Source organism: Corylus avellana, chromosome 3 (assembly GCF_965113065.1).
Source record: "Corylus avellana chromosome 3, dhCorAvel1.hap1.2, whole genome shotgun sequence".
NCBI lineage: Eukaryota > Viridiplantae > Streptophyta > Magnoliopsida > Fagales > Betulaceae > Corylus > Corylus avellana.
This window is the reverse complement of record NC_142492.1, coordinates 33,422,501-33,449,295: the sequence shown is the minus strand read 5'-3', so window position 1 is coordinate 33,449,295 and position 26,795 is coordinate 33,422,501. Positions and strand designations below refer to the sequence as shown.

Here is a 26,795-nt window from a genome sequence, read left to right as displayed (position 1 = left end):
CCAAAATGCCCCTGAGCCCCAGTTTGAAAGTCATAAAAACGGTGTCGTTGCCGAGTCTCTCTCTTTCCCGCTACATTCTTTCTTCGTCCCAATTCACTACCGCACAGCGCCGAGAGGTTCCAAAATCCAATCGCCGATTTTCCGTCAAAAACTCGCGGCCTAAGCGATGGAAAACAAACCTTCCGGTTCTTCGCCGACAAGCTTCCTCGATCAGTTAGTCGTGAGTATATGCATTTATAGTCTAATTCTCTCTCTCTGTGTTCACTTCGGTTCCCTAGAGTGGTTACGAAAATCGCTGAATTAAGCGGTATTACATTCCTGATTGGTTGGTTTAGGTACCGGGGGACGTGGTTCTGGATCTCTCAAACTTGACCAACCAAACCATAAAGCTCGGCGGTGGTCTCCGTCAGGTCTCTCTGCCTAGGGTTTCTTTTTCTTTTCCATTCTCTACTTCCTCTTTCTCAAAAAGCTAAAAAAAATTGAATTTTTCTCGAATAAGTGTAGATATTCCTTTGTAAATAGCGTAGACTTAAAGCTTGAGTGTATTTTATTAGCATAAAGCAAAGACTATATATTTATTGGCATTGTTTCGATGGGTTAGAGGTTCATTGGCGTTCAACGTGGTTGATTTTCCAGGATTGTGATTCCATTGTCGTCGTGAAGGCCGGGAAGCTCAGGTTCACAAGGCCAAACAAATATTGGGTCGAGAGCTCCAACAAAAGGGTGAGTATGGGTGCTATGATGTAGCTGGGTATTGACGATGAATGAATATAGGCGAGCTGTGAGTTTTACTTGTTCAAGTGTGTTTGTACTGTTAAAGCATTAACTTCATCAATAAATGATTAAATTCATAGGTAAGTTTTGAGACAAGTAGTGATTTAATATGGTCAAAGTGAAGATCCTAAGTTCAAACATGATTCTTCAGTTATCCTCATTTTCAATTAAACATGTCTCGTCCTGCATGTTACAGAGCGTTAAAATATTAATTAAATAATTAAACTTGTTATTTCCTATTAGCTTAAGATTTTTGATTAAATAGTGATTTAACATGCATATCATTGTGATTGTTAGCGTTTTTTCTGGTTCTTGAGGCATCTTAGGTATGACTATTGTTTTGCACTGCAGAAGGTAGAGAAAATTAACCTATTGTGCATGTTGTTCCAGATTTTCTTCTCATAGTGAAGTGAATTGCAGTTTGCAATGGTAGGCGATGGTGTTAAAACCAACAAATGGGGATTAGTACATTTTAGGTCACATTGCCCTATATATATATTTTTTGGGTTGGGGGAGGGGGTTATTACTTTGTAGAGATGTGTTGCGGATGATGTGCTGGTTCGTGATTATTCCGAATGTGTAGTGAAAATTGATCGATCTTTGTATTGAAAATGGAGCTTTTCCTTTTACAACTTTGTATACTTCAATGTTTGTAAGTTTTAGTTCAATTGTCCTTATTTTTGTCTCTTCTTTTAATGTCGTAATTTGTTTCCTTTGTACAGTATGAACCGCATGCAGGGGATTCTGTTCTTGGAATTGTGGTAGACTCTAGAGCAGATGTAAGAAATTTTACTTTATCATATAATTGAATTTGGTCTTATTAATCCTCTAATGCTAGTAGTAACCTTCATCCTACTTCTGCTTAGTTTATTTTTGAAATCAGACCAGTCGTGTCCTTAATTGTTACCAATCTATACACTATACATTAGGACCGATTTATCTTTGAATTTATTGAAATCATAGTGATTGTTTTTTTCTATAGACTGAAATTGCCTATATAAGGGTTAAGAAAATATTGTTTTTTAATACTTGTGTGTCTGTGTGATTGATTATTTGTGTTTTTATCCATATGCATTTGTGTAACTCATTTTTGGATAAATTATATTTTTCTGCCAGACACTATGAGGGCAGTTGCAATTTTCCTCTAAACTTTAAATTATAGTAGCCAACCCCTCTATATTATGGGTCAAATGCTATCACAGTTTCTCCAGTTTCCATTATACTTGACCTTGGAATTAATGTCCTTATCACATTATCTCATGATCTAGTAATTATTTTTTGTAATTACATCATAAGCATGAAGGTTAAGTTTGACAGAAATTAAGGAATTTTAATAGTTGGGGAGAGGTGCAGGTCATTGCTTATCACATTCACATGTGCTTATTTTCTTTTATTTTTCTGTAATTGCATCCTAATCATGTGAATTCTAAGGTTAAATTTGACAGAAATTAAGGAAAATTTAATGGTGGGAGAGGGGGGCAGGACCTTGCAACTAGTCTCATAGCTAAGGTAGTTGATTGCTCATAAAGTTAATGGTTACATATTACCCAATAGTTTAGGGTGTGAAAATGCAATTTACCTTTTTTTTTTCCCCTTCTTTATTTGTTTGTGTGTGCACGCGCTGCTTGTTGAATTAGCCCAACATTTTGGGTGATGATACACATATACATTCATTTTAGGAAGGGTTACTACTGTTGACAAGAAATTTGAATGACTTTTTGAATATATATAATTAGAAACAAGTCATTTTTTTATAGACAGGAAAGAATGTATGATCAGTCAGGAAATATATATTGATTTATGTGTCCTCTGTTATTCTCTTTGATAGTTAAACTGTTTGGCCACTTGAAAAAAAAAAGAAGGTAAATTGCAATTGGTGCTTCCAAGGTTTGTGCTAGATCTATTAGTTGATTGGCATGGAGATTTGGAGACAAGAAAATATTGTCATGGGGAGAGTAATGCTTCTGTGTTTAATTTGGACCATTTAGACTAAAAGAAATGGTCATGCTTCTGATGGGATTGTGTCTCGTTCTTGCCAGATATATGCATTTTACAATTAGGCATCAAAAGGATATATTTTTCTCTTTATGGCTTTGCCGGAGAAGAAGACAAGGATTAGGAGCAAAGCAATTGCGGTGGTGTGCTGAGTTGCTGCTTGAGTGACAAAAAATAAAAAAAATAAAAATTTATAGAGCCATGGATACGGCTGCTGTTAAATGGGGTAGTTGTTTTTCAGCAATTATAACACATATGTTAAGAGTCATTTATCAAAAAGAAGAAAGGGGTTTGTCAGGATCAACTTGAATCTTGAAACTTGTTGGGTGTTTTAGTGATGAGTAGGAAAGAGGACAGAAAAAAGAGGGTGGGGGTAATGATGCATGGGCTGGAGAGAAGAGCATTGGAGGAAGAAGAGTGATGCAATCTTCAACTTGAATGACCAAGTTGAAAGAAACGTTATTGCTTGGGAGGTGATGCTACCTGTAATTATCCACTTTTGTAATGTTATTTGTTATGGAGATATTTTGTCATGATGCTCTGGATCTTATTCCTTAGGTGTGCTTGTTTTTCCATGTCCTCATCCCATTGTGACATACTCTCTTATGTAAATTACTGGTTTTTTATTTTCAAACTCTTTGAATTACATAATGTCAAAAGGTTTTCTGTGATTTTATGAACTCTAAGATACCTTTCTGTGATTTTTTTGTCCCTCATTTGCAGAACTTCCTTGTGGACATAAGAGGACCTGCATTGGCATTTTTGCCCGTGCTAGCATTTGAAGGAGGAACAAGGAGAAACATACCAAAGTTTGAGGTGTGTACAAGTTAAAAGTCATGCTTATGTGTCAATTGTGAAAACAAAGTCGTACATCCTTTAGTTTAGAGATGGAGTGCACTATGAACCCAAGCAGCACTCTACACATGTCTGGGAAGTCAATTGCTTGTATTTTCCGTTTTCCAACGTTGTGTTATCTTTTTTCTTTAAGTTGTAACCATTAGGGAGAGAAAAGTATAAACTTAAAGCTGCTTTCTCCCTATTGAACTTGTTCCTCTGAAGGTTACTTGAAAAGCTGCTGGTCTTGATTTTGCTGTTGGTGCCGAAATTCTGGCTACCTGCAATATATAGATGATGTCAAGGATCTTCTTGAACTAATTGAAAACATAAATACCTAGTCCCTGCAGGGATTGTTGAGAAATAGTTTTTCTTATGTCTTCTAAAAACTGGAAACAGGGTTCAACTTCTTGAGGTGTGGTCTTTTTTATTTCAGGGGGTACTTTTTCACACAGATAAGAGAACAAAGCTGTAAACTATATTACTAATTCTACATCTGATACCTGCTTGATGCATTTCTTTCCACAACACGTTGGTTCCTTAAAGAAAAAAGTGACTCTTATTAATGCAGAAATTAAAGCCTTTAAATAAATTGGAGCTGATAAGTGGCTATGAGTTAATAGTATCAACCTTCTCTTTTCATGTTTGACTGCACTGAGAGCTAGGCCATACACTATGGTCAATTCTTTGTTATGAATTAAGATATAGTCTTTCAAAAATTTTAACTTTTAAGAAAGTTGATTGTAGTATTGAAGTCACTGACAGTTTCTATTCTTGATCACTTGTTTATTCTAATGTTTTCTGTCTTTTGCTTTATACTCAGTTAGAAAGTGAGACTGGTTAACATAATTATTTATTTGATGTGCGTTATCTTTCTGCAATATTTTTTTTTTTGTTAATGCATCATGCTGCAGGCAGGTACTTTGCTCTATGTTCGGGTTGTGAAGGCAAACCCTGGCATGAATCCAGAGCTCTCATGCACTGATGGTACGTTTTTATCTTTAATTTTTTTTTTTTTTTTTTGGTGTGCCCCTTAAATATGTCATGTTTCTGAATTTTTGTTAGGTTCTCAAGGTTTATTATTGATTTGATTTTCCGCTCTCTCATGACCTTTTCATTATCATGTTTTGCATTTTACAGTCGGTGGAAAAGCAGCAGAATTTGGCCAGCTTAAAGACGGCTTCATGTTCGAATCTTCAACTGGTCTATCAAGAATGTGAGAATTGTGCTTCCCCTTTAATTCAGAAATGATGTTTGCTAGATCTTTCAAGTACAAAAGGCTCCTGTATCTTAACACACGTCACTGTATAGCACTTTTTTTTCTTCTTCCTTTTGATGGGAAATCATAAGCTATGCAGCCTAGTATATAGCATAATTATGAAACATGAGATTTTCTTTCTGCTATTATGACATAACTTGTCTTGTTTCTAGGCTTCTGAGCTCACCGACATGTCCAGTTCTTGAGGCTCTAGGGAAGCAGCTTTCCTTTGAGATAGCAGTTGGATTAAATGGCCGTGTTTGGGTATACTTCTTGAGGATCTACTTTATTGTGGTTGGGTTAGACCGCCCCCCGTTTAAAATTCTTTTATTCTATATAACCTTCTCCTGATATGGGCTTGAAGCCCATGTCATGTTTAATGCTACAACCTTATCTTCAGAAACCACTTGCTACTATCTTATAATATCTGATTGAATTATAGGTCAATGCCACCACTCCATCTACAGTCATTGTTGCTGCTAATGCAATTATGAACTCAGAATCATTGAGTGGGGTGCAGCAGAGAATTATGGTGGAGAAATTGCTGCAGAATTTAAAGTTATCAAGTCAGTCCAATACATTATGATCCCCCAACCTCCATATCTATTGGCTGCTGTCGTTTTCAAGTCATTTTCTCTAGCTTCTTATCTGTATATGAAACAAAGTTCTTTAAAATTTTGTTTGCAGCGTGATGAAAAGAAGAGAAAATACATGCTTCGTAGCTGTCAAATTTACCCAGTGTCTCTTCTACGAGAGGAGCATGGTGTCACGTGGGGTTTGCATTACAAAATACAACAAATTCTGTCCATTCCGCCCCCCGTCGCGGAATCCCATATGAAATGGGTTTGTCAATACCAATGCGGTTGTATTTTTTGTTGGCTATTTTTACTAACTTGGAAGTTTATTATATTTTTGCTTTTATTGGGTTTATCCTTTAGAACTGGGGGAGAGAGTTTTACACTGATACGGTGATACCCATAACTTCAAGGCAGATTAATTTGTAAGAATTATCTGTCCCTCTCTGAAGGGCAGTCTCCATCAAAATTGGCTGGCATTTGTTAAGTGTTTTGGTACATGGATTCAGTTCTGTCTATCCATATATATATATATATATATATATATATATATATTGGTTGGCAGCAGTGAAAGAGCTATTAAAACCATACCCTTATCTCTCGCTCTAATTGCAGTCTTCTCAGCTATTATGCTATATATATATATAACTCTATCAGTATGGGCATTCAATGGCCATCATAACTTTGGTTGACCATTATGGGACAGTATCTTCTTCATTTTTTTATTTTTTTTTCCTTTAGTCAACATTATGGGAGACTTGGTGACATATTGAAATGCATTAGAAAAACTGGCATAATTGACTGAGAAAGGCAGGACCGTGGGACAAGGATCCTATTAATTAATAAACCCCACATGTATAGAAAGTTACCACGTTTGTAATTGGGGATACATGACACCTCGGGTTTGTCACACAGGAACATGTAACTTTGATTGCCGGCTCGTGTTGTAATTGTAGTGCGACTATTTCATTAGAAAAATGAGTAGTTAATGTGAATGCTGCAATGGAAATAACTACTATTATTGAGAATGAAAAAAAGCTGAAATTGAAAAACTATTTATATTCTTTAGTTTTGTTGTAATATTGGAATAGAACACTGAATATTGTACAATGCAATTAGAAATAAATTTCCCAAAACACCCTTATAATACATTTCTAATTCATATTTTTAAGGGCCTTTTTCTTAAATTTTTAAACTTGAGTAGTTATATTATAAATTTTTTCGTCATCACAGCCTTCATAACAATTTATAGAAAACTATAACTTCAATATACATTAAAAAAAAAAAAAAAAAAACTTTTACAAACCATTAAGGATGCTTTATTTCATAAATCAGATACCCATATTAAGTTTTTATTTATTATTTTTTTTTTAAAAAATGGAGGATATGAATATAATGAAAAGAGGAAAAACTAAACTAGCTAAAAAGGAAAGGTTTGGGATCCGCCATGCACGCCCTCGTACACTGAATCAGGCAGTTCCTTGAGCTCAGAGGCCCCACCGGAGACAAACTACCAGAGACTTTCAGAGAACTGGAACGGTCAAGTCAGAAAAAAATATTTATAATCATAAAATATTTAATATTTTTCTTCCAAAACACAAGAAAAAAAGAAAAAAGAAAAAAAAAGAAATGAAGGCAGGGCCCGGGAATGGTGTTGTCATGCTTCTTCTTCTTCTTCTTCTTCGAGTTTTCCAATAATTATAATAGTCCAACGACTACTCCAGTCTCCAGCAATGAGGGAGGTAGGTATAGGGCCCTTTCTCAGTTCTCCCTTTTCTTGTTCGGGAAAATCAGATGCATGCACGCAAGAATTAAATGGTACTGACCTTCCATGTGCACCCAGCCCAGAAATATATATATATGCTGAAGCTTATGCCTGTGTAACATGGGTGCATTAAATGTTTTCTGTTTCTGTCTGCCTTTCATTGAGTTCATCTTTGTCCTTCGCCAGTTCCGATATCTCACTCGATCTGGCGTGAGTTTTCCGATGCCCTTCCACAGTACCTTTGCTCCCATTTCTCTCTCTTTTTGACTTATGTTTCCCGAACATATTTTTAAAATTGCATAATTATTGCAGAAGGACCAGGGTAATGCTACAGACTAGCCATAGGGTAATGCTACATACTGCGATCCTCGCATTTCACTTTTACAATCAACTTTTTTTTCTAATCTGATTGTAAAAGTGAAATGCGAGGATCGCAGTATGTAGCATCACTTTTACAATCAACTTAACTAAGTGAAATGATGGTTTAATATGTAACATTTCTTTTCACGTATCCATTAATCTAATAAGATGGGGTTGGGATCAGATTGGGATGCATCATATATAAATTGTTGAGTAATGTTATATATATATATATACACTACAATTTAATTTTTATTTTATTTGGTTGATGTGCCAGTGTCTATCAGTCGTTGGATCAGTTATTGTTAAAAAAAAAAAAAAAAATCCAAGAACTAATGGTGTACGTAATGACGCGAAAACTAGCGCTAGCCGAATTTCCGCTATCACTCTGATCCCACATTAGGAAGATAAATATTTCACGTAAAGTGAGTGGCTTATAAAATACTTATAAAAATACTTACAAGTGCTAAGTCTTACATTACTTATTTATTATATGAAATTAAGGTTTTATAAGTAAATCTATAAAAGCTACAAATTTATTAATATTTTTGGAATGATATGACTATAATATTATCCATTTCTGTAATGTTTTAGTTTGCATCATGCATGTCGGTCGATTTCCTGTGGCCTGTGATCACATGCTAATTAAGGCACGGACTCACGGGGCCAGGAGCCATGAGGTCTTCACTATATTACTCGTGAAACCTATGGCCGGATTTGGCAAAAGTAGGGAAGCCAAGTCTTTTCTTTTTATTGTTGGGTTAATTTTGGTATGCCAAATAGTGTTTTTTTTTTAAATTTAATTTAATTTATTTTTTTATTAAAAATATAATAATTTTTATTATGAATTATTATTGGGTTATTTTTATTTATTTTTTTATTTTTTGAAACAATTGTTGGGTTACTTTTGGTATGCCGAATAGTTTTTTTATTAAAAAAAACATATAATAATTCTTATTATGAATAAAGGAAGGTGGAATATAATTGTTTAAATAGTATTCAACTATCTTTTTCAACATTTAATTAATGCTTTTGTTAAAAACTAACAAACATTACCAAAATACCTAAGAATCGGTGACGACGAGTTCATTTTGAAGGAAACTTTTCTTTTTAGGGGTTGATTAAGGCAGTTTACCTCATTGGATGGACCCATCATTTTCATCTCTGGCTTCATCAACACATCTTGAGCGGGTCAATAATTTTTTATATGATTCGCAAATCTAACACAAAATTAGTAAGTTAAAATTAAAGGATTTAACCCATTTAATTAAATAAATTGAGTCATCAAAGTTGACTTATATATATATATATGATCTTATACTTGATTATAACTCGACATGATCCAAATCCAACTTGCAAACACGAATTATCATCTTTAATCTGATTGGTCAACTGCGTAAAACTATTTAATTAGTATCCCCTCCCTGAATCATTGTGTAATTAATCAGTTTCTTTGTTCATTTTCCCTTTTCTACTATGATTAGAGACAACCTAGACCCGGAAATTGGTTTCAATTTTCAAATTAAGCACGTTTTACATATATAGTGAGATGGACATGAAACAAGAACAAAGGGTGACAGCGATTTGTCCTCATCTACACTCAGAAGTGTCAGGGTCGAATTGGAATCTCTTCAAATTGAAGATTCCCTACAACATTACAATTACTTGTTTCCCGCAATCGGTAAGCAAGTCTTCTGAGAGCCTAAATATGTGTTTGGATAGATAAGTCTCATAAAACGTCTCTCCTAATTTCAAAAGATCTTACAAGAGATAACCCAAATAAGAGGCTTCACTAGTCAAAACTAGCGGCTCGTTTGATAACCATTTTGCCAACTCAAAACACAAAACACTCAAATTCCTTTTCCCGTTATTATATTTCATCAGCACAAACTCTAGAAAGTTTCCTCCAACAATATAAATCCCAGTTTTTTTTTTTTTTTTTCTCTCATATTCATGCACCCTTTGGTTAAAAATATCACATCTAATAATTCAATGGTCACCCAGAGTTGAAAAGCAGTCACAAACAAACAAAATGAAGAACAGTAGCATATGTCTTTCCCATGGCTTCTGCTTCTGCAAGAATCAAAAGGCCACCCACCCATTCAGCTGCGTGACTTTGAGATTTGTGCCCAACAATCCAATCCACACCCTAAAAATCAAAAGGAAAGTTCTTTCATGCAAAAAAACGAAGGAAAAACTGGTATTTTCTTCTCTTGCTAGAAAAAGGGCTCTCGCATCGTTTTCATGAAAGCAACACTACTGCTCAAATTCACATACACAAGAGACCATGCGAGGAATGTTGTTATTTTCTCCATGTGTAAATTAAGACCCAACGACCTTAAATCTTCATTATTGTTTTCTTGATTTTTATCATTGATTCCTTCTTCTTTTCTTTTTTAAATTGTTTATCATTGATTTCTTTGTCACATTCTTAATTATTATCGTCGTCATCTGACATTCTAAACGATGTTATACATACTGATAATTAGAAAATATATATATACTTGATGGTGTAGAGAGAATTGTTAAATAATCATTGCTTATCTAAAAAAATTTAAGTTTACATGTAATTAAGCTTGAAGTTTTATTCAATAAAAGAGACTTAACATGTAGAATTATTTAATTAAAATAGAATAAATTGTGGAGTTAATATTTGAATTAAGGACTTTTGTTTTAGTTTCATGATAAATAATTACTATTTATTCTAAAAATTTAAGCTAATAAAAAATAAAAAATTTAATTAAATATTTTATTAAGAATAAAGTCAAATGTCATACATTTCGAAAATAATAAAAAAATATATATTACTTCCAAGCATATTAAGCTTTTACACTCCTGGAATTCGTTAATTAGATGATCACCAGCTTTCTGACAATGAAGATGTAATCTTCCCAAACCCCAGGAAAGCTGCGTGAGTAAATATATTAGTTGTTAGAAGGTTGGTGGATTTAATAGGTCCTGCTAAGATGATCGAGTAAAGAGGAGGGGGCGTCGAATTTAATACGCATGGAAGTTAATCATGGAAGAAATATATTTTGGATATGCTTGGGTGCTTCAACAAAAAAGTTATATATTGAGGGAGCCGGCACTAAGCTCAAGAGAAAACCTAGAGATAAAATAAAAATTGAAAATATGGGCTATTTATATATTGGATTGAGTATGCTTGGAGCTAGCAGGTCTGTTGTATAAGTGAAGTTTAGACATGGGTTAGCCGATGGTAAACTCATATATATGATTTGATTGTAAGATTTTTATGTTTTGTCTCTATGACATTGTAACCCCATAGTTTTGAATATGATTTATCAGAGCTTTATGTTTTCTGATGTAAGAGTTTTATGCCCTTAATCTTTTTTCAAGGAGGAATGAATATGAAAGATTCCCCTAATTTTAATTTTTTCAACAATTCATATTTAATTTAAAAAGTTAAAAATTAAATATAAACCGTTAAAAAACAACAGAAAATGTGTTGTAGTTTTTATTTTTTATTTTATTTTGGAAAAAAGTACGCATTTCTTTCTTAAACTATCACCTCATTGTCAATATCACCGAGAGAGAAGCAACTTACTTAGCAACCAAAAGAATTAGCACATCTTGAGACCTTAGAAGCGATTAAAAAAGAAAAAGAAAAAGAAAAAAAGAAGAAGTGATAGTGGCAATATTCTTCGATGTTTAGAGCACATAGCCTATATGTGAAAAAAGTGAGCTAAAATGTTGAAAAAGAAATCACCATGAATCAAGACAGAAAAGCAGAATGAGACTGAGAGAGGGCTAATTGAGGTTGATTACTTTATTGAGATGGTGATGGGGTTTGTTTTGTTGTGAGTAGAGAGTAGAGAGTAGCTAGAGACACAAATAGAGGCATATATAGAGGCGGTGGCCCTGACGTGATAGGGCCCGATCCTTAATGGCATGTGTGCATCAGGGTAACAAACAAACCCCATTTGCTTTTATATCAGACGACGCGCAATACAGCTACGCACAATACAGCTTTACAAAAATGACTTTGCAGTTTTTCATTATTTCTTTAAATTATGTCTTCTTTCTCTTGCATCGATCCTACCCGCTACCGGCCCAGGAGGGGCCACCGTGCCCCCCCCCCCCCCCCCCCCCCCATTGTTCCTTTATACTCTTTTATACATTCAATCATTGTTTGAGATTAATTCAATCAAAATTCAACTTAATTAATACCAATCTTATCGAAACTTCTCAAGTGAGATCACATATATACCTACTTAATACATGTTAGAACAGTTTTCAACACGGTGATTGTGCGTTGAAATTGTGCTTCGGCGCACGATCATTCAATATGTTCAAAGTGACTAATTGAGCTTTGAGAGAGAATCTTGAGAGGGTATGAGAAGATGTATTTGTACATTGTGTAGGAGCCTATTTATAGGCTTGAACTAGCTCTACTTATTTGAGTTGTATTGGGAGTCCATAGTTGAGTTAGATTTGAGCTCCTATTCCTTTGTAGACTTTGAGTAGGACTTCTTCATTCCAACATTATCTTAATTGGAATATATCTTCTTATTAATTAATAGTCATTGCTTATTAATTAATATCTTTGTGGGTTTATCCTTGACTATTGGGCCTAGAATTTGGTGTGTTTGCAGTGTGAATTTATTCCCAACAGTACATATTACATTCCCATTCTACTGAAATAATGTGACAGTGTTTATCAGCTTTTGAATTTTTTTTAACTTTTTTTTAATAAGGTTAGTTCAAAAGGTAATGAGCAGTATGGCATTAGCTTAGGGCATGTTTGGAATTACGTTTGAGGGGCCTTAAAGTATTTTTAACACTCAAAAAGTCCGTTTGAAGAAAAAAAATATTCGTTTGGTAAAAAAAATTAAAAACGCTTTTAAAGGTCCAAAAAGCCTAAAAATGATCAAAAAAACACTTTTGACAAAAGCTTAAAAAATAAAGCTTTTGCCTAGAAACTCTTTTTGGCTTGTTATATTTTTCAAACACAATACCAAACAGGTTCTTGGTGTGATAGAGTTGAGATGATGATGTATGTAGTAGTGCGAAGGATTGCTTTTCTTTTAATCACTAAATTCTCAAATTTTTATCCATTAATAAAAGATAAATAAAGTCTATAATCCAAAAGATATGATATGTTTGATAGCATATTCGAATTAAAGTTTGTCGAATGAGTTTTAGTGTATCAAAGGAATAGTACTATTTTTGTCGGAAACAAAAATGGATATACAAAAGAAATGAAATACATGGTGAAAATGTATTTCTAAATGAAATATGTCTGAATAGCAATTATATGACAGTGAAATAACGGTATATGAACAGCATTATTATGATATTATTTCAGAATTTATCAAGAGTACATTAATATACATAATTCAACATAACTCTAATTCAAAAGCCTAAGTTAATAGGCTAAGGTCCACTTAGATATATTAAGTATTATTATTTTTTTAATGTGAAATACTCACACATAAATTTTTTTCGCAAAAAAGATTGTACCACCAAGCGTTGCAGATAAATGTAGCGACAATCGTGGTTCATTCACACACACACTCGTGCTCTTCCAAAGCTACCGCTAGGAGGCCAGGAGTACCTTTATATATACGTGTACACAACAACAGAGGGAGTGGACTCTCCAAAGAACCAACTCCAGCTGTACAACTCCAAGGCCGCCACCCATCTCTCTCTCTCTCTCTCTGTGTATCAAAAATCTTCTTTTTCTGCATCAAGAATGGAGAGTGGGGGTGAAAACAGAAAGGGGTTGTGGACAGCAGAGGAGGATAGAATGCTACTGGATTACATAAGGGTGCACGGTAAAGGGAAGTGGAATCGCATCGCCAAAATGTCAGGTTTGTAGCAGCTTTATTAATTTGAAGATGTACGTTGCAGTGTCTTTTTTACTTGATTATTTGAAAAAAAAAAACACTTCATCATCATCTGGTCCATGCAGGCTTGAAGAGGTGTGGCAAGAGTTGCAGATTAAGGTGGATAAATTATCTAAGCCCCAGTGTAAAGCGTGGTGATTTCTCTGAGGAAGAAGAAGACCTCATAATTCGCCTCCATAAACTCCTGGGAAACAGGTTTTCTCTCATTTTTGTCCATTTTTATAACAATCTGTCCAAGCTTTAATTATTGTGTTTTTTGTCCTTTTGTTTCAAAGATGCTAATATTGTGGCTGAAAAGTACTGAAATGGGTTTCATCTTTAGGTGGTCTTTGATAGCTGGGAGGGTACCTGGGAGAACTGACAATCAAGTTAAGAACCATTGGAACACTCATTTGAGCAAGAAGCTCGGGATCAAGAAGGCAAAAATCAAAGCCGGTGCTAATTCTTTGCGGTCGCTCGCCGGAGAAATACGGTCAAATTCGGAGCCACCTTCCGACTGCAATGGGGAGGTTGCAAGTGAGTTAATAATTGAAGATGGCTCTCATAGTGTCATTGCAGATGGCTCTCAAAGCGTATTGAGGTTTAGTAGCACAGAAGAAGAAACTCTCGTAGATCAAAACTATGGGTGTTCTTTTTGGTTTTCTCACGAAGATCTAAATTTATATACCCCAGCTTATTTAATGGAGCCTCTAGATGAATATGGTCTTGATTTTGTTTGGGATGGTATGTAGACTTCCCTTCATGTAGTGTCAATAACTCCTTAATAAATGATTTTTTTAAATTCTTTTGTAGTAAAATTTGTATGTAATTAATATAAGACTATATATGTCAACCATAATGCAGCGTATAAGACTATAATTTAACCATAATATGATTTATTTAATTAAATGGGTTATACCCCTTTAACCTTAACTTGATAATTTCGTATTGATCAGTTCATAGGTACAAGACTATATATGTTAACAATAATCTGACTCATTTAAGACTATATATGTTAACAATAATTCGACTCATTTATTTAAACCAGTCAGACCTCACAACACTAATAATCCATTATTTTTTTTTTTTAAGGAAAAAATATTTCATACTCATTCATTGATGAAAAGATCGCGAGCAAAAGTTTTGAAGCAAATCATAGACGAAGTTACGATGTTACAAACGTCAAAGATTCATACGTTACAATCTAACAATCAAGACCCATTAATGACATCAATCCGTTAACTCATGACTAGTCTTCAATTTTAATATCAAATCTGCTCCAAGCAGACTCAATTCAATGCATAGTTAGCTCTTATTCCTCGGCCATGAGAGCAGAGAACCCTCATGCCGAAAACTCTTCCTCCTCGACCCAAAAGCTAGATATTGTTCACATTGACAACCCAAGGGTCTGGATCAAAAGTAAATACCCCACTAAGCATCAAGCGGGCAGATCAAGAGAGAGGACATAGCCTTATTCAACAAACAACAATAAAACAAAAAAATACATGGAAAGAAAAACAAAAACTAGAAAACCAAAAAACAGGAGCACACTAGGCGAATGACTGCAGCTGGAAGAAAAGCTGACCGCGTATTTGCTGGAAAACGATGCAAAAGGTGGTGTTGGAAGCGGATAGGGCCGATGAGCGCGGTGGGAGGAGCGTGCAAAGACCTGGAAGTGGAAATTGGACGACAAGCTAGTGTGGAGGAGATCGGCGGTGCACTCAAAGATCTAGGAGTTTAGTTTGAGTGAATTTCCCATGAGCGGCACCCACAAATTAAAGTGTGTCAAAACAAGCAAATAAGCAAAAGCAAAGATAAGCAAAAGGGGAAAAAAGAGGGAGAAGGGAATAGGCTGGGAGGAAAGGGGAAGATAAAAACCCAAGAGGAAGAGGGAAAGAGGGGGAGGGAGAGAACAAAAGTTCTCCTTTTGAGCGGCGCTCTCTGTTAGGAGAAGAAACTCTCAATAATCCATTAATTTCATATTGAGTTTGAGTCGATTTTATTAGTCGTGTCATAAATATAAAAATATCCCCCATTCTATATAATAAGGCAACACATACGAGGGCTTGTTTGAATTCCACCCACTTTGAATTGTCCTGCAACAAATAAAATTAAACAGCCTTATTGTACGGATCTCCATCATTACTTCAATTTCAAGAAATGGGAAGCAAAAGGTCGAGCTGTATTAATGGATGAGGTCATAGATTATCTGTGCAGCTATGCTAGCTAATTACTAGATGATGATGGGGACCGTTTGGGGAACCTATATTAATATTAGAAGAACATTATTTATTTATTTTTTTCTAATCAAATAAGGAAAAGTGTGTTACATGGATCAAACGACAACATTAAAAGAATGGCACCCCAACAACAAATTTCAAATGAAATGATCCAAAAGGACCAAACAGATCCATGAATAAAGGAAAACATCACTAGATCCAACTAAAATTAATGAGAAAAAGACACAAGGGATTTGGACACAAAAGAAATGCCAATCCATGGGAATATTTTGTTAAGCTCTCTCAAGGACATGCATGATGGATTTGTATACAAAAGAAATGCCAATCCTTGGGAATATTTTCGATGCTCTCTTGTCTGATTTGTAATTAAACAACTTTGTATTCTATATATGATAGCTGTTCAGGAAGAACCCAGAGGCCAAAGGGCCCTAAAGTAACCCAAAATAATTAACCTTAATTAATGGCATGTAAATATTGGAAATTAATTAGTGTCTCAAATGACTTCAATATATTTATGTTGTTGGGTTTTTTTTCCTTGAATTTAATAACAAATATATATATATATATATATATATACAGAAAAGACAATGAGAAAAGCTGAAAGTTTGCTTTGTTTGGGTTGGGAATTTCAAATAGGAGAGTAGAGGTAGAGCAATACCATCATTTCGGCCGTACGTAGCAGCTAGCGTGAGAGTGCCTAAAGCTGTAAAACTACATATATATGACATATGAATCTTAGATTCTTAGTCGTTATTAATGATTTTCAACAAAGGTTGTTCTCACGTGAATTCTATTTCCCTTTTTTTTTGTTTTGTTTGAAAAATAGAGTATAAAATTTGGTACGAATAACGATGCATACTATTATTTTTTTACTGGTTGATATAATAGTTTTTACCAGCTTTATAATTATTATTATTGTTTTTAACCATGATTGATTTAAGAGTTAATGCACATTTATGCATTAGTTTAGTGGGATGAGAGCGGAATATGTAGCATTACGCATGAAACAATAAAACAATAGACATAATGAAAAAGAGTAATGTTACATACAAAATTCTTTGACAGTGTCTATTAATTAGCTCTTAAACAAAATTCAAAGGCTGATAGATATTGTCATTTCAGTTCAATAAAATAAAAATGAGATAAAGGTATACTATATAAGATTACGCAATGAAAACTATTTGTGATGAGAGTCGTGCCATAAAAGGAAACTTGAAGTTTTTTGTGGTAATATGAATTGGAATTTCTTGGTGGATGATTATTAGCATTGGAATTTCCTTTTCCTTTCTTTTTGTCATTATAGCAAGACCGGCAGGTGAATGTGTCAACGCAAGTCAATTAACATTGTAATGGCCAATGGGTTGGTTTTTCATGTGTTGTTGTAGTCAATATTGGGTACTGAATTGAAAATTCATAGGGTTCCCCAATGAGCCAAAGGTGATCATGAATGAATTTTACAAATTTTTCTTCAAAAACCATCATTCATGTGATGATGACTCTACTTGTTGTCATTCAGAAAAAAAGGGCAGAAAGGAGGTGGGGGTAATCAATGGATAGAAAATCTATGGGGGTGAATCGATGGTCCCAATCCAGAAATAATCTCTCTATGTAGCATATGACAGCAGTATGTCTTGAGAGGCTAGTACCAACAGGCAATGAGGCCATGTTACAAAAGGCAAGGGCTCTGATGAGTACCCAAAAAGCAAGGGATGAGCTTTGACCTTTTCATTGATTCCCATCAAAGTAGGCAACCCAATATATGGAAATTAGTCCTTGGATGATGTGAATGTTCCCTACAAATTATTACCTTTTTGAATGCTAGAAAGCTGCTTTTTCCCCACTCTCTCATCACATATATCACTTCTTCAATCTGGTTTCCTTTCAATAACAAACTCAATTCACTTTGAGAAATATTATAGGATGAAAAAGAAGGTGTTTTTGCTTCTTGCCCCCATAACTTTCTCTTCACATGTCTGTTTGGCTCATCTCCCTGAACAATTTTTCTCCAATATTATATATACTTGTTTATTTATAATTTTCACTAGTTGATATAAAAAAATATATATGTCATAGTAGGGACTAGGGAGGCCACTGTCACAAAATCATTAGAAAATATATAGGATTTCAATAAAGATGGGTTTGAAACTGATTTAAGGTTAGGATTTTCTATAAGAAATATCCCAATAAAGTGAGGCCTATATGCCACGTGATATTTAGTGTGATTTAAATTAAACACAAGCATAAGTGTTTGGTAATTTATTCCAAATATGGGTTTATTTGTGGAATCAAAATTAGAATTGATTTTTATTCAGATTCTTATTTCTTGACAAATAAATAAGATAAAAAATTCCAATTGAAGGTGCTTGACTTAACTATAAATAAAGCCAATATATTTCATTTATAAGGCATCAGAAGGTATAGGTCAATGGTTCTCTTATTCCCTCGAATAAACATGACTGGAGATAATTTTTAATAACAGACGGCTATGTATTTTAGCATAATAAATGTTTTGTATGCGCGCTACCATTTCCAACTAATTTTCGACCCAGCTCGACTTTTAAAATATAAGTTAAAACAACATTGTTTTGAGAAAAATAATATATATATATATATTTTTTTTCCTGCATGGAACGAAGTCATTTTGAGGAAAGTATATATTAATTCACTAAAAAAAAAAAAAAAAAAAACCTAAATTCTTTATGCTGTAGCCAATTTATGGCTACGAGCCCGCAAAGTAGAAGCTCATCAAGTCAAGCGGGCTGATCCGAAGGGTATTACAATCTTGGCCCAGAATGCCAACAAGAGTAAAGAGCCATATTACAATCTATCCATGTTTATCACCTTTATTACACAAATTCTCAGTAATTTTAAGATTTAACACTGATTTTTGGTTATTGTTAGGGTTGCCTAATCTCTTTTTTCTCTCATTCCTCTTTTTGAATTAAAAATAAAAAATAAAAAACTTTATAGGTCTACATTTTGATTGTGATATGTTAAAACTTCATTTTAATAGGTGAGACCCAATACATAGAATATTTAATTGAAATGGGGGGTGAATTGACGGAGTCAAGGTTCGATCTCACTCTGATACCATATATGTTAAATTATCAGTTGTCCCAAAATCTTAAACTGATAGGAATGAGTAAATTTAATCACTTAATCATTACTTTAACAATTTCAAGTATCGATCACTTTCACTGCTAAAAGGAAAATAACTTGAAACAGTAATAAGATTTCCATTACAATATCCTTTTTCTATGCAAGTACACCACTCATCAAACAGTTTATATATGCAGATTTGACTTTATTGTTACACACACGATTCAAAATCTTAAGCATATAGGAAACAAAATAATTATTCCTGCCCACTAACAGCAAAGAGCTAGCTGCTGCATGTGCTTTATTTAGTGGCCATAATAATACTGTCCGCCAACCCCAAATTCAACTGAGACTCACACGGCTATGACGGGGATGTGAGGTGAAAAGTGACACTCAAATTCCCAGTGTTCAAAAGTTCCATCAATAAAATTATAGTAGCCACCCATCAACCGTAGCTTCTTGCATGCCACCGCCTTCTGGACATATGGATAACTCAGTAAATTAGTCAGTGACAACTTCACTGCCTCCTGCATAATACACATACACGCACAACTATGTTTCATTAGCTTTGTTCAATTAAATTACTTTTTTTTTTTTTTGTAGTCATCATGATTAGGTTTGAAAAGACAACCTTTTCACAATGTTCACATTGTGTCTCAAATGGCAGATTGCCAAAATTTGCTACGACTTTAGCCTTGGCAGGTTTACCGATTTTGACCCATTCGTCGATGAAGTCACTGCACATCAATATCATCACAGTTGGATATGGATGAAGTAAGTTAAGCAATATTTGAGCAGAAATTTCTTCATATCTTTGATCAAATAATTGAGTGTTTGTCAAATTAAGTTTAATGTAAAAAGGGCTTACTAGGGAGCAGAGCCATCCTCAGGATGAGACATAAGCCTCTCTATCCCCCCGCAACGACTATGTCCAATCACCAGGATATTTGGTACCTACGGGATTTTTATCTCTTGTAACACTTGGATATCATAGTACGTATAAAAGAAAATAAAAGAAATTCAAGAAGAATTTGAATATATAAATGAATGCAACTTCACCTCAAGAGCTTTGATGGCATATTCAATGGCTGCGCCGACGCAAGAGTATCTTAGCTGTGCATGCAGTAGGACTATATATATTAGCAATCTAAAGGTATTTGATAATTAACATTTAATGTAAGTCTTTTTTTTTTTTTTTTGACATGTCTATACAAGGGAAAGGGAAGGGGGATGGAGAATTTAAACTAGTGACGTCCGTTTCATGAGGCATGGTTTACTGCCGAGTAAGTTACCCCTTGGAGACAACATTTAATGTAAGTTGGACATGCAAGAATTCATGTGAGAAATTATTACCTGGTCAAATGGTGGAACCAAGTTGGCAATGTTGCGGACCATGAAGGCATCCCCAGGTTGGAAATTCAGGATATGAGAGGGGCTAACTCTGGAGTCTGAGCATGCGAATACCAGAAACTACACCATAAATTAAGACCAGTAATTAATCTTGCTTAAATCTTATACATAATTGAGATTTGATGATGGTTTTAATAATAGAAATACATATTAAGGTGTTTTTTTTTTTTTTTTTTTTTTTTATCTTAACAGTACCTGAGGCCACTGGCCATGGGCAAGACTATTGTACAATTCTGGATTCTTGCTGCAAAAATCAAACCAAAGAAAATAAAGATCAAACCAACCGCATCTCAGTGCAAGTGAATTGGTATAGAAAAACCATGTGGCTTGTATCTTGCAACTACTTTTGTAATTGTTAAACTAATTATTAAGTAATTAAATTTACATTTTTCTATCAGCTTAAGTTTTTGGGATAACTGGTAATTTAACATGGTATCAGAGAGTTTGAGCCCACACATAAGGGGGAGTGTCAAATTAATGATTAAGTGATTAAATTTACTTTCTTCCTATAAGCTTAAATTTTGAGATAACTGGTAATTTAACATAGTATCAAAGCCTAAGGTTATGGAATCGAGCTTTGACTCCGTTAATTCGCCCCTAATTTAAATTAAATATTTCACGTCCCTTTTAGGATAACTGGTAATTTAACAGTAATTTTGAACAACAACTTATGGCACATTTGGCGTTTGAATTGGAACCGGACCGTTTCGCGTGGCGAACATGTTGTACATGACGTAGAGGAAGATGGAAGAGACGATGATCCAGCCGAGGATGACAGTGAATTGGATCTTCCCGGTGAGGAGCTGAAAGAGGCAAAGCGGCACGTAGAGGATTAGGTCAGAGAGGTCCGACGAGTCCTTATGGACGGTAGGGTGTATCTGTAGTGGGTTGAGAATGGACTTGGTTTTGTGCTAAATTAATCTGGTTTGGGTGGATACTGAGCTTTTCCAACGGGTTCTCGACAAACGGGAACACCACCAGCGGCACCATGAACTCCTTCGTCATTTCTTGGATCGGAGAGAGAATTGAACAATTATACATAAAAAATATATAAACATCCGAAAGTTAGGGGGTAAGATATTTTGGAGGAAATTTGTGTTAAATGTCAATTTTTTTTTTTTTTTTTTTTTTTTTAAAAAAAGGAATAGCTATTCTTCGTTTGAATAAATAGTTATTCCTATAGAATGCTTTTTCTTAGATTAAAAAACTTACCAAACCATAAAATAGCTATTCCATTATAAGGATTTAATCCTTAACCAACCGTATACCCTAATGTTAGCAAAGTTTTGCATGGTTTTAGAAGAAAGAAAAACACTTTGAATATGCCAGCCAATTAAGGCCCTACTAATTAACAAGTGGTGCCATACTCAAATTTGTTGGTCTTGAAGTATATAAACCCTTCTGTAATCATTTGAATTGGGTCTTTCTTAACTAGCTCAGCCCCATTGATATCTGTCTCTTCCAGTAGTTCGTCTGCTAGTTTCTCAATTTTTGCAGCCGTGATCACATCATCGACGCTATTCTTCTCACTGCATTCAGACAAGTAATATAGCCATAGTCAGTTATACATTCGATGCATATGTTTTGGCCACTGTTAATTAAGGAACATATATAAAGTTATTTTCTGTTCTTCCTATTTCATTTGCAATAGTTTCAACAAATTATCAGTAATTGTAAACATGTCCACGTAGTATCACAACCTTTCCTTGCTGTGTTAGTAGAATTTTTGATTTCCACTCTGAGAAATGCAAAAAACTACGCTATGATGAGTACCGTCACATTAATCCAGTAAAAAAGTAAAACGGTAAGAAAATGGCCATTGGATGCCAACCAGGCTTTAAATCAAAACCTAGCTGAAAATTATAAAATTTGCACTCTACGTACCTGAGAAAACTCTCCAGTCCTTCAACGGCCAACTTTGATGACTGCGTAGCCATATATATGTGAACCTCTCTCTGCAAATTCAAAAAAAAAAAAAAAAAAAAAAAAAAAAAAAACTTTGAATTATCATATACAAAATCTAGTGGTTTGGATAAAAGCTAAACCATTTAATTAAATATAATGGTTTGGATTTTTTAAAACTCCATAGCTAGTGGAGTTATTGTAAGAAATCTAGAGGCCGGATCTTATAAAATAGAAAAATTAACCTTGAGTATATAATAGCTAAGGAGCAATAAATTGTAGAAAATTTGATAGACTTAGCTGCCTGAGTGTCTCTATTTATAAGCCAATTGGTATATCTGTCTGTGCTTCTAAGATGCTTAGCTTCCTCAGAAATATCATTCTAGCTGAGAAAAAAATACGATACCACGTTTACAATATTCTTGCACGCTTGCATTATGTCAACTATAAAACAAACACGTCTTGTCTCTTTTTTTCTTCATATTTGATTTGTTCATGTAATACCATGCACACGCAACCACTAAAATGTTTAAAACATTGTCGGTGTCCAATCATCCTGTATGTACATATTGACCATATATATATGTAATGTTTTTTTAATGCTAGCTAGCTAGATGCCATGAATTTCAAACCCAGCTACAGAGAATGCATGTTGTCACTCTTAAATCATCATGATTATCACTTATTTTAAAATTTTAAGTTGATAATAAATTTAATTGTTTAATTAATACGCCAACACTCTATGGTTACGTGTGAAGTAAAATTTTTTTTTCAATAAATGAGGCTCCACGTACGTAGAAATGTAGAATGGTTCTCTTTTCTTGTTTGCTTACGTTTACGACATCAAGTTGAATTTTGAATTCACAATTAATTACTTCCAGATGGACAACAAAATTCTATATATGAGAAAATTAAAAGACCATTTGTATCATGCCAAAAGTGTGAAATATTTCACTGCCACTTATTTCAACACATGCATCACATGATCGGCTTACGTACGCTTTGCTATGGAACCTTAATTGTCTCCTCCAACTAACATTCCTTTTTCTCTTTCATATTTATATAGAAACAATTTTATCTGCCCTTCAATGCATCTGATTTGTTGATAATCACATGCATAACAGGATACAAAAAGAACACACAAAAAAAAAAAAAGTGTTGTTGACTTGTTTAAATGCGAGGTGTTTTTTTTTTTTTTTTTGGTTTAGCCACCCTTAAAATGGGAACTCGCCCTTAAAAAATAGCTTGCAAAAGGAGAGTATTTAAGAGCTTATAATATACATATGGTTAATTCGTCAATATATATATACTTAAGCTATTTGAGACAGTTAAGATGTAACATATATACTACAACACTTCTAAATTTGATTTCCAAAACGGCCTACTCGATCCCATAGTTCACCCTGTTCATAACTTGAACCTGTCACATATATAGTGCATGTTTGAAACCAAATGATACAAATCTCAAATAGAACACCATTAAAAGCTGGCTTGCAGGGGACAGATGCCAGAGAACTTATATACATATATATGGTTAAGATTGTACTTAACTAAGAGTCTTCCTTATCATCTACTTCTAAGCCATGTGGGACACTTCGATTTCTTAAATGTGTAATGGGATAAATTTGGCTAGGTTCTTTATAAAGGGAACTTTTTTTTTTGTTTTTTGATAAGCTTTATAAAGGGAACTTAATCTTCTTCAAACGTATGTTTCGAAATAATTCTTTTTGATAATTTTATTCAACAATTCAAATAGATGATTGTTGTGCATACACTTGTGAGGTTTGTATCCCACATTGAGAAAGTATGAAGAAAAATATATAGTAGTTACTATACATAAGTGGACCCAAGTTCATTAGCTTATGCTTTAGGGTTAGAAGTGGTTTCCTACTACGGGTGTCAACCCGGTCCGGTTTCCCGGTTTTTGGCCAAAACCGGAACCGGAACCGGGGTCCCGGTTCCAGTTTTACCCGGTTTGGTAACCGGTTTTGAAAAAAATTAGTGTTTGGGGCTTATTTTAGGTATTGGGCCTAAAATAAGCCCATTATTTTTTTCATAAGTTAGCTCATTTTTTTTAAAAAAGCTATTAATCTTTTTGTCTAAATTAAAGAGGCTTTATTGTGATTGTTCCAAATAATTAAAAAATAAACTTAAAAAAGCCTAAAAATCATAAAAAATCAATGTTTTTGCCTATATGAGCCTTAGAAATAAAAAATCAAAATTTTTAAAATACCCTAAAAATCATTTTAAATTAGATACATAAAGAAAACATTAAAACAATAAAAAGTAAAAACAAGTATGTAAACAAACCAACATGCACAAGAAATAAATACCCCTTACTACAACAATTCAAAACCCAAAAAAATAAAAAATTAAACAAATATTTAAATAATCTACCAATCAAATACACTCACAATAAAAATAGTAATATAATATAATATAAATATTATTTAATAAAATAAGACCCGGTTCCGGTTTTCCCCATTTTTACTGGGTGCCAAAAACCGGAACCGGAACTGGGGTCCCCCTTTTTTTTTTTTTTGGCAACCGGAACCGGTCCCCGGTTTCCCGGTTATTTTTGACACCCCTATTTTCTACTATATATGTATATTAAATTACTATTGTTTGACTCTCTTGGTGTTTCTCTCCCAACAATTGGTATCAGAGTCCGTGGTTAGCTTCTGTTGTTGCTGATACGAGTGTTTTGGTTTGACACGTTTGGTTTGAATCCCAAAAAAAGAGTGTTATATCTTTTGGAGTACGCGTGACACTCTTATGTAAAGGAAAGTTGGGTCAATGTGGAAGAGATTTATAAGTGAGAGGAGATTTGTTGTGCATATACTTATGAGGTTTGTGTTCCAGATTGAAAAAGTATGAAGAAAAGAGTGGTTAATATATATAAGTGGACCGAAGTCCATTAGCTTAGGCTTTTGGGCTAGAAGTGGTGTCCTAGTATGTATATTAGCTTTTTCTTATTTGACTTCCTTGGTGCTTCTCTCCCAACAACAATAACTAATAGCTTGAAGCTTTATTCGAAATCTCTCTAGTGGGGGAGTTGAGTTGTGTTGGGGCATTTCTGTTGTTGTTGTTGGTTACCAGGGTAATATTATAGGCCAGACTGCAGACTCAATCTCAAAAACCCACACTTGAAGGCAATCAATATTGATTAATTAGTATCATGTTAATAGTTGTAGAAATAATGTAACTTCAATATATAGCAACATAATCGTAATTTCATTTGTCAATGGCAATCATAAAAGATGTTTTACTTGTGACAATAGGAACAGGTTCAATATATATACCAATATTGATGAGTTCAAAAGTGATAATCATGTCATGTTCAACAGTAATATTAATAATGTTTAACAATAATAATAGATGATAATAAGAATTGTGCTTGTCCAATAGTAATAAAAACTGTGTTCGATCAGCAGTAATAAGAACTTTGCAGTAATAATAATTACAAACCCATCGTCTGCCATATGATCTTATTAAGAATTCAACAAAGGCTCTTAATTAAGTGAATACTATTTATCTTCTCATTTTTCCTGGAAATGAAACAATAAAACAAGAGAATATTTGTCTTGTCATGACATGAAAGAAAACGTGGAGTACTTTGGTGGTTGTAATATTAGAAACATATTAATTAATTAATTAGTATTGGGTTTTCTTTTTTCTTTTCGTGATTTGCATGGCCGGCCGTTGTGTCAACGTTAGTCAATGATGTTTTTATTGTTTTGTACGTGGTGTTTTTATAGTCAATATTGGATACTGAATTATTGGGTTTCCCTAGTGACCCCCAGCTGGAACTGATCATTGAATTTTAAGGTTAATTTTTTCTTCAAACACATATCATTCACATGATGATGTCTCTCGTTGGATCATTTAGAAAATAAATATTAAAAGATATGAAATCCAAGGGGGTAAAATCTTTGGTCTCAGACCTGAAATGATGATCGATGATTCCTTGGTAGCATATATACTAGCATATATGACAACAAAAGGCAAAGACCTTAGACCTCTGATCTGTACCAAAAAGCAAGGATGAGCTTTGAGTACCTTTTGGAAATTAGTCCTTTTTTTTTATTTGTAGGTAAGGTAACAATATTGTGGTCCATTAGCAGCTCTTGTTATGTTTTTGTATCTTTTCGCTTGGGGGCTGCATTTGTTTGCACTACTCTACAGTCTAGCTAGTGCATGCGCACAAGCTTTATCTTGTTTTAGCTATTTAATTTAACTAGAAATTTAGATAAACCAGTGAGACAAATAAGTTGGCTTCTTATAATTTGTCATCTTATATATATATTTTTTCGTCTCCTCTTTTTTAGACACGAACATGTGAGATGGGCTTCTATACTCGAGCAGGGCCATGGGGGTTCTGTCCGGGCATGCAGGACCCTTGTTATTTGGCAGTACTTGATAAGAGGGGATCCGGATCCTCGATCTCATCGTAGCCTCTCCAACTTGAACAAATCATAAGCACTACTCTTCAAAGATAATTAAGGATGTTTAACACTGTTTGAATATATGGAAAATATATTATATTTTTCATATATTCCATAATTATGCTAATATTGAAATAGTATCTATTTATGGGTTGATTAAAATCATATATTGAGATTGTAATCAAATCAAGGGGATTTGATTACCAAACTGATATTTAGACATTACCCTATAAATATGAACTTTTGTATTGTGGACAAATCAAGTTAATGATCACAATGTAGCCCTTAGAGG

At 34.1% G+C, this 26,795-nt stretch overlaps 3 protein-coding genes across 3 annotated transcripts; 2 read left to right on the top strand and 1 right to left on the bottom strand.

The window, feature by feature from the left end:
- Positions 1-72: 72 nt before the first annotated feature.
- LOC132175317 (uncharacterized) lies at positions 73-5,944 on the top strand. Its single transcript, XM_059587210.2, has 10 exons — positions 73-220; positions 336-410; positions 637-723; positions 1,497-1,553; positions 3,493-3,585; positions 4,518-4,590; positions 4,744-4,819; positions 5,035-5,125; positions 5,304-5,427; positions 5,549-5,944. The coding sequence occupies exons 1-10, from the start codon at positions 167-169 to the stop codon at positions 5,551-5,553; spliced, it is 735 nt and encodes a 244-aa protein (XP_059443193.2). The 5' UTR covers positions 73-166; the 3' UTR covers positions 5,554-5,944.
- Positions 5,945-13,226: 7,282 nt separating this feature from the next.
- On the top strand, positions 13,227-14,209 carry LOC132175782 (transcription factor WER). Its single transcript, XM_059587835.2, has 3 exons — positions 13,227-13,392; positions 13,494-13,623; positions 13,751-14,209. Exons 1-3 carry the CDS (start codon positions 13,275-13,277, stop codon positions 14,157-14,159), a joined length of 657 nt encoding a protein of 218 aa, XP_059443818.1. The 5' UTR covers positions 13,227-13,274; the 3' UTR covers positions 14,160-14,209.
- A 4,619-nt stretch (positions 14,210-18,828) lies between these two features.
- LOC132175420 (carbonic anhydrase 2) lies at positions 18,829-22,388 on the bottom strand. Its single transcript, XM_059587368.1, has 9 exons — positions 22,304-22,388; positions 22,041-22,111; positions 21,524-21,685; positions 20,352-20,400; positions 20,100-20,216; positions 19,806-19,859; positions 19,615-19,700; positions 19,378-19,483; positions 18,829-19,273 (listed from the first exon to the last, which is right to left on the bottom strand). Exons 2-9 carry the CDS (start codon positions 22,091-22,093, stop codon positions 19,100-19,102), a joined length of 801 nt encoding a protein of 266 aa, XP_059443351.1. The 5' UTR covers positions 22,094-22,111; positions 22,304-22,388; the 3' UTR covers positions 18,829-19,099.
- Positions 22,389-26,795: the final 4,407 nt, after the last annotated feature.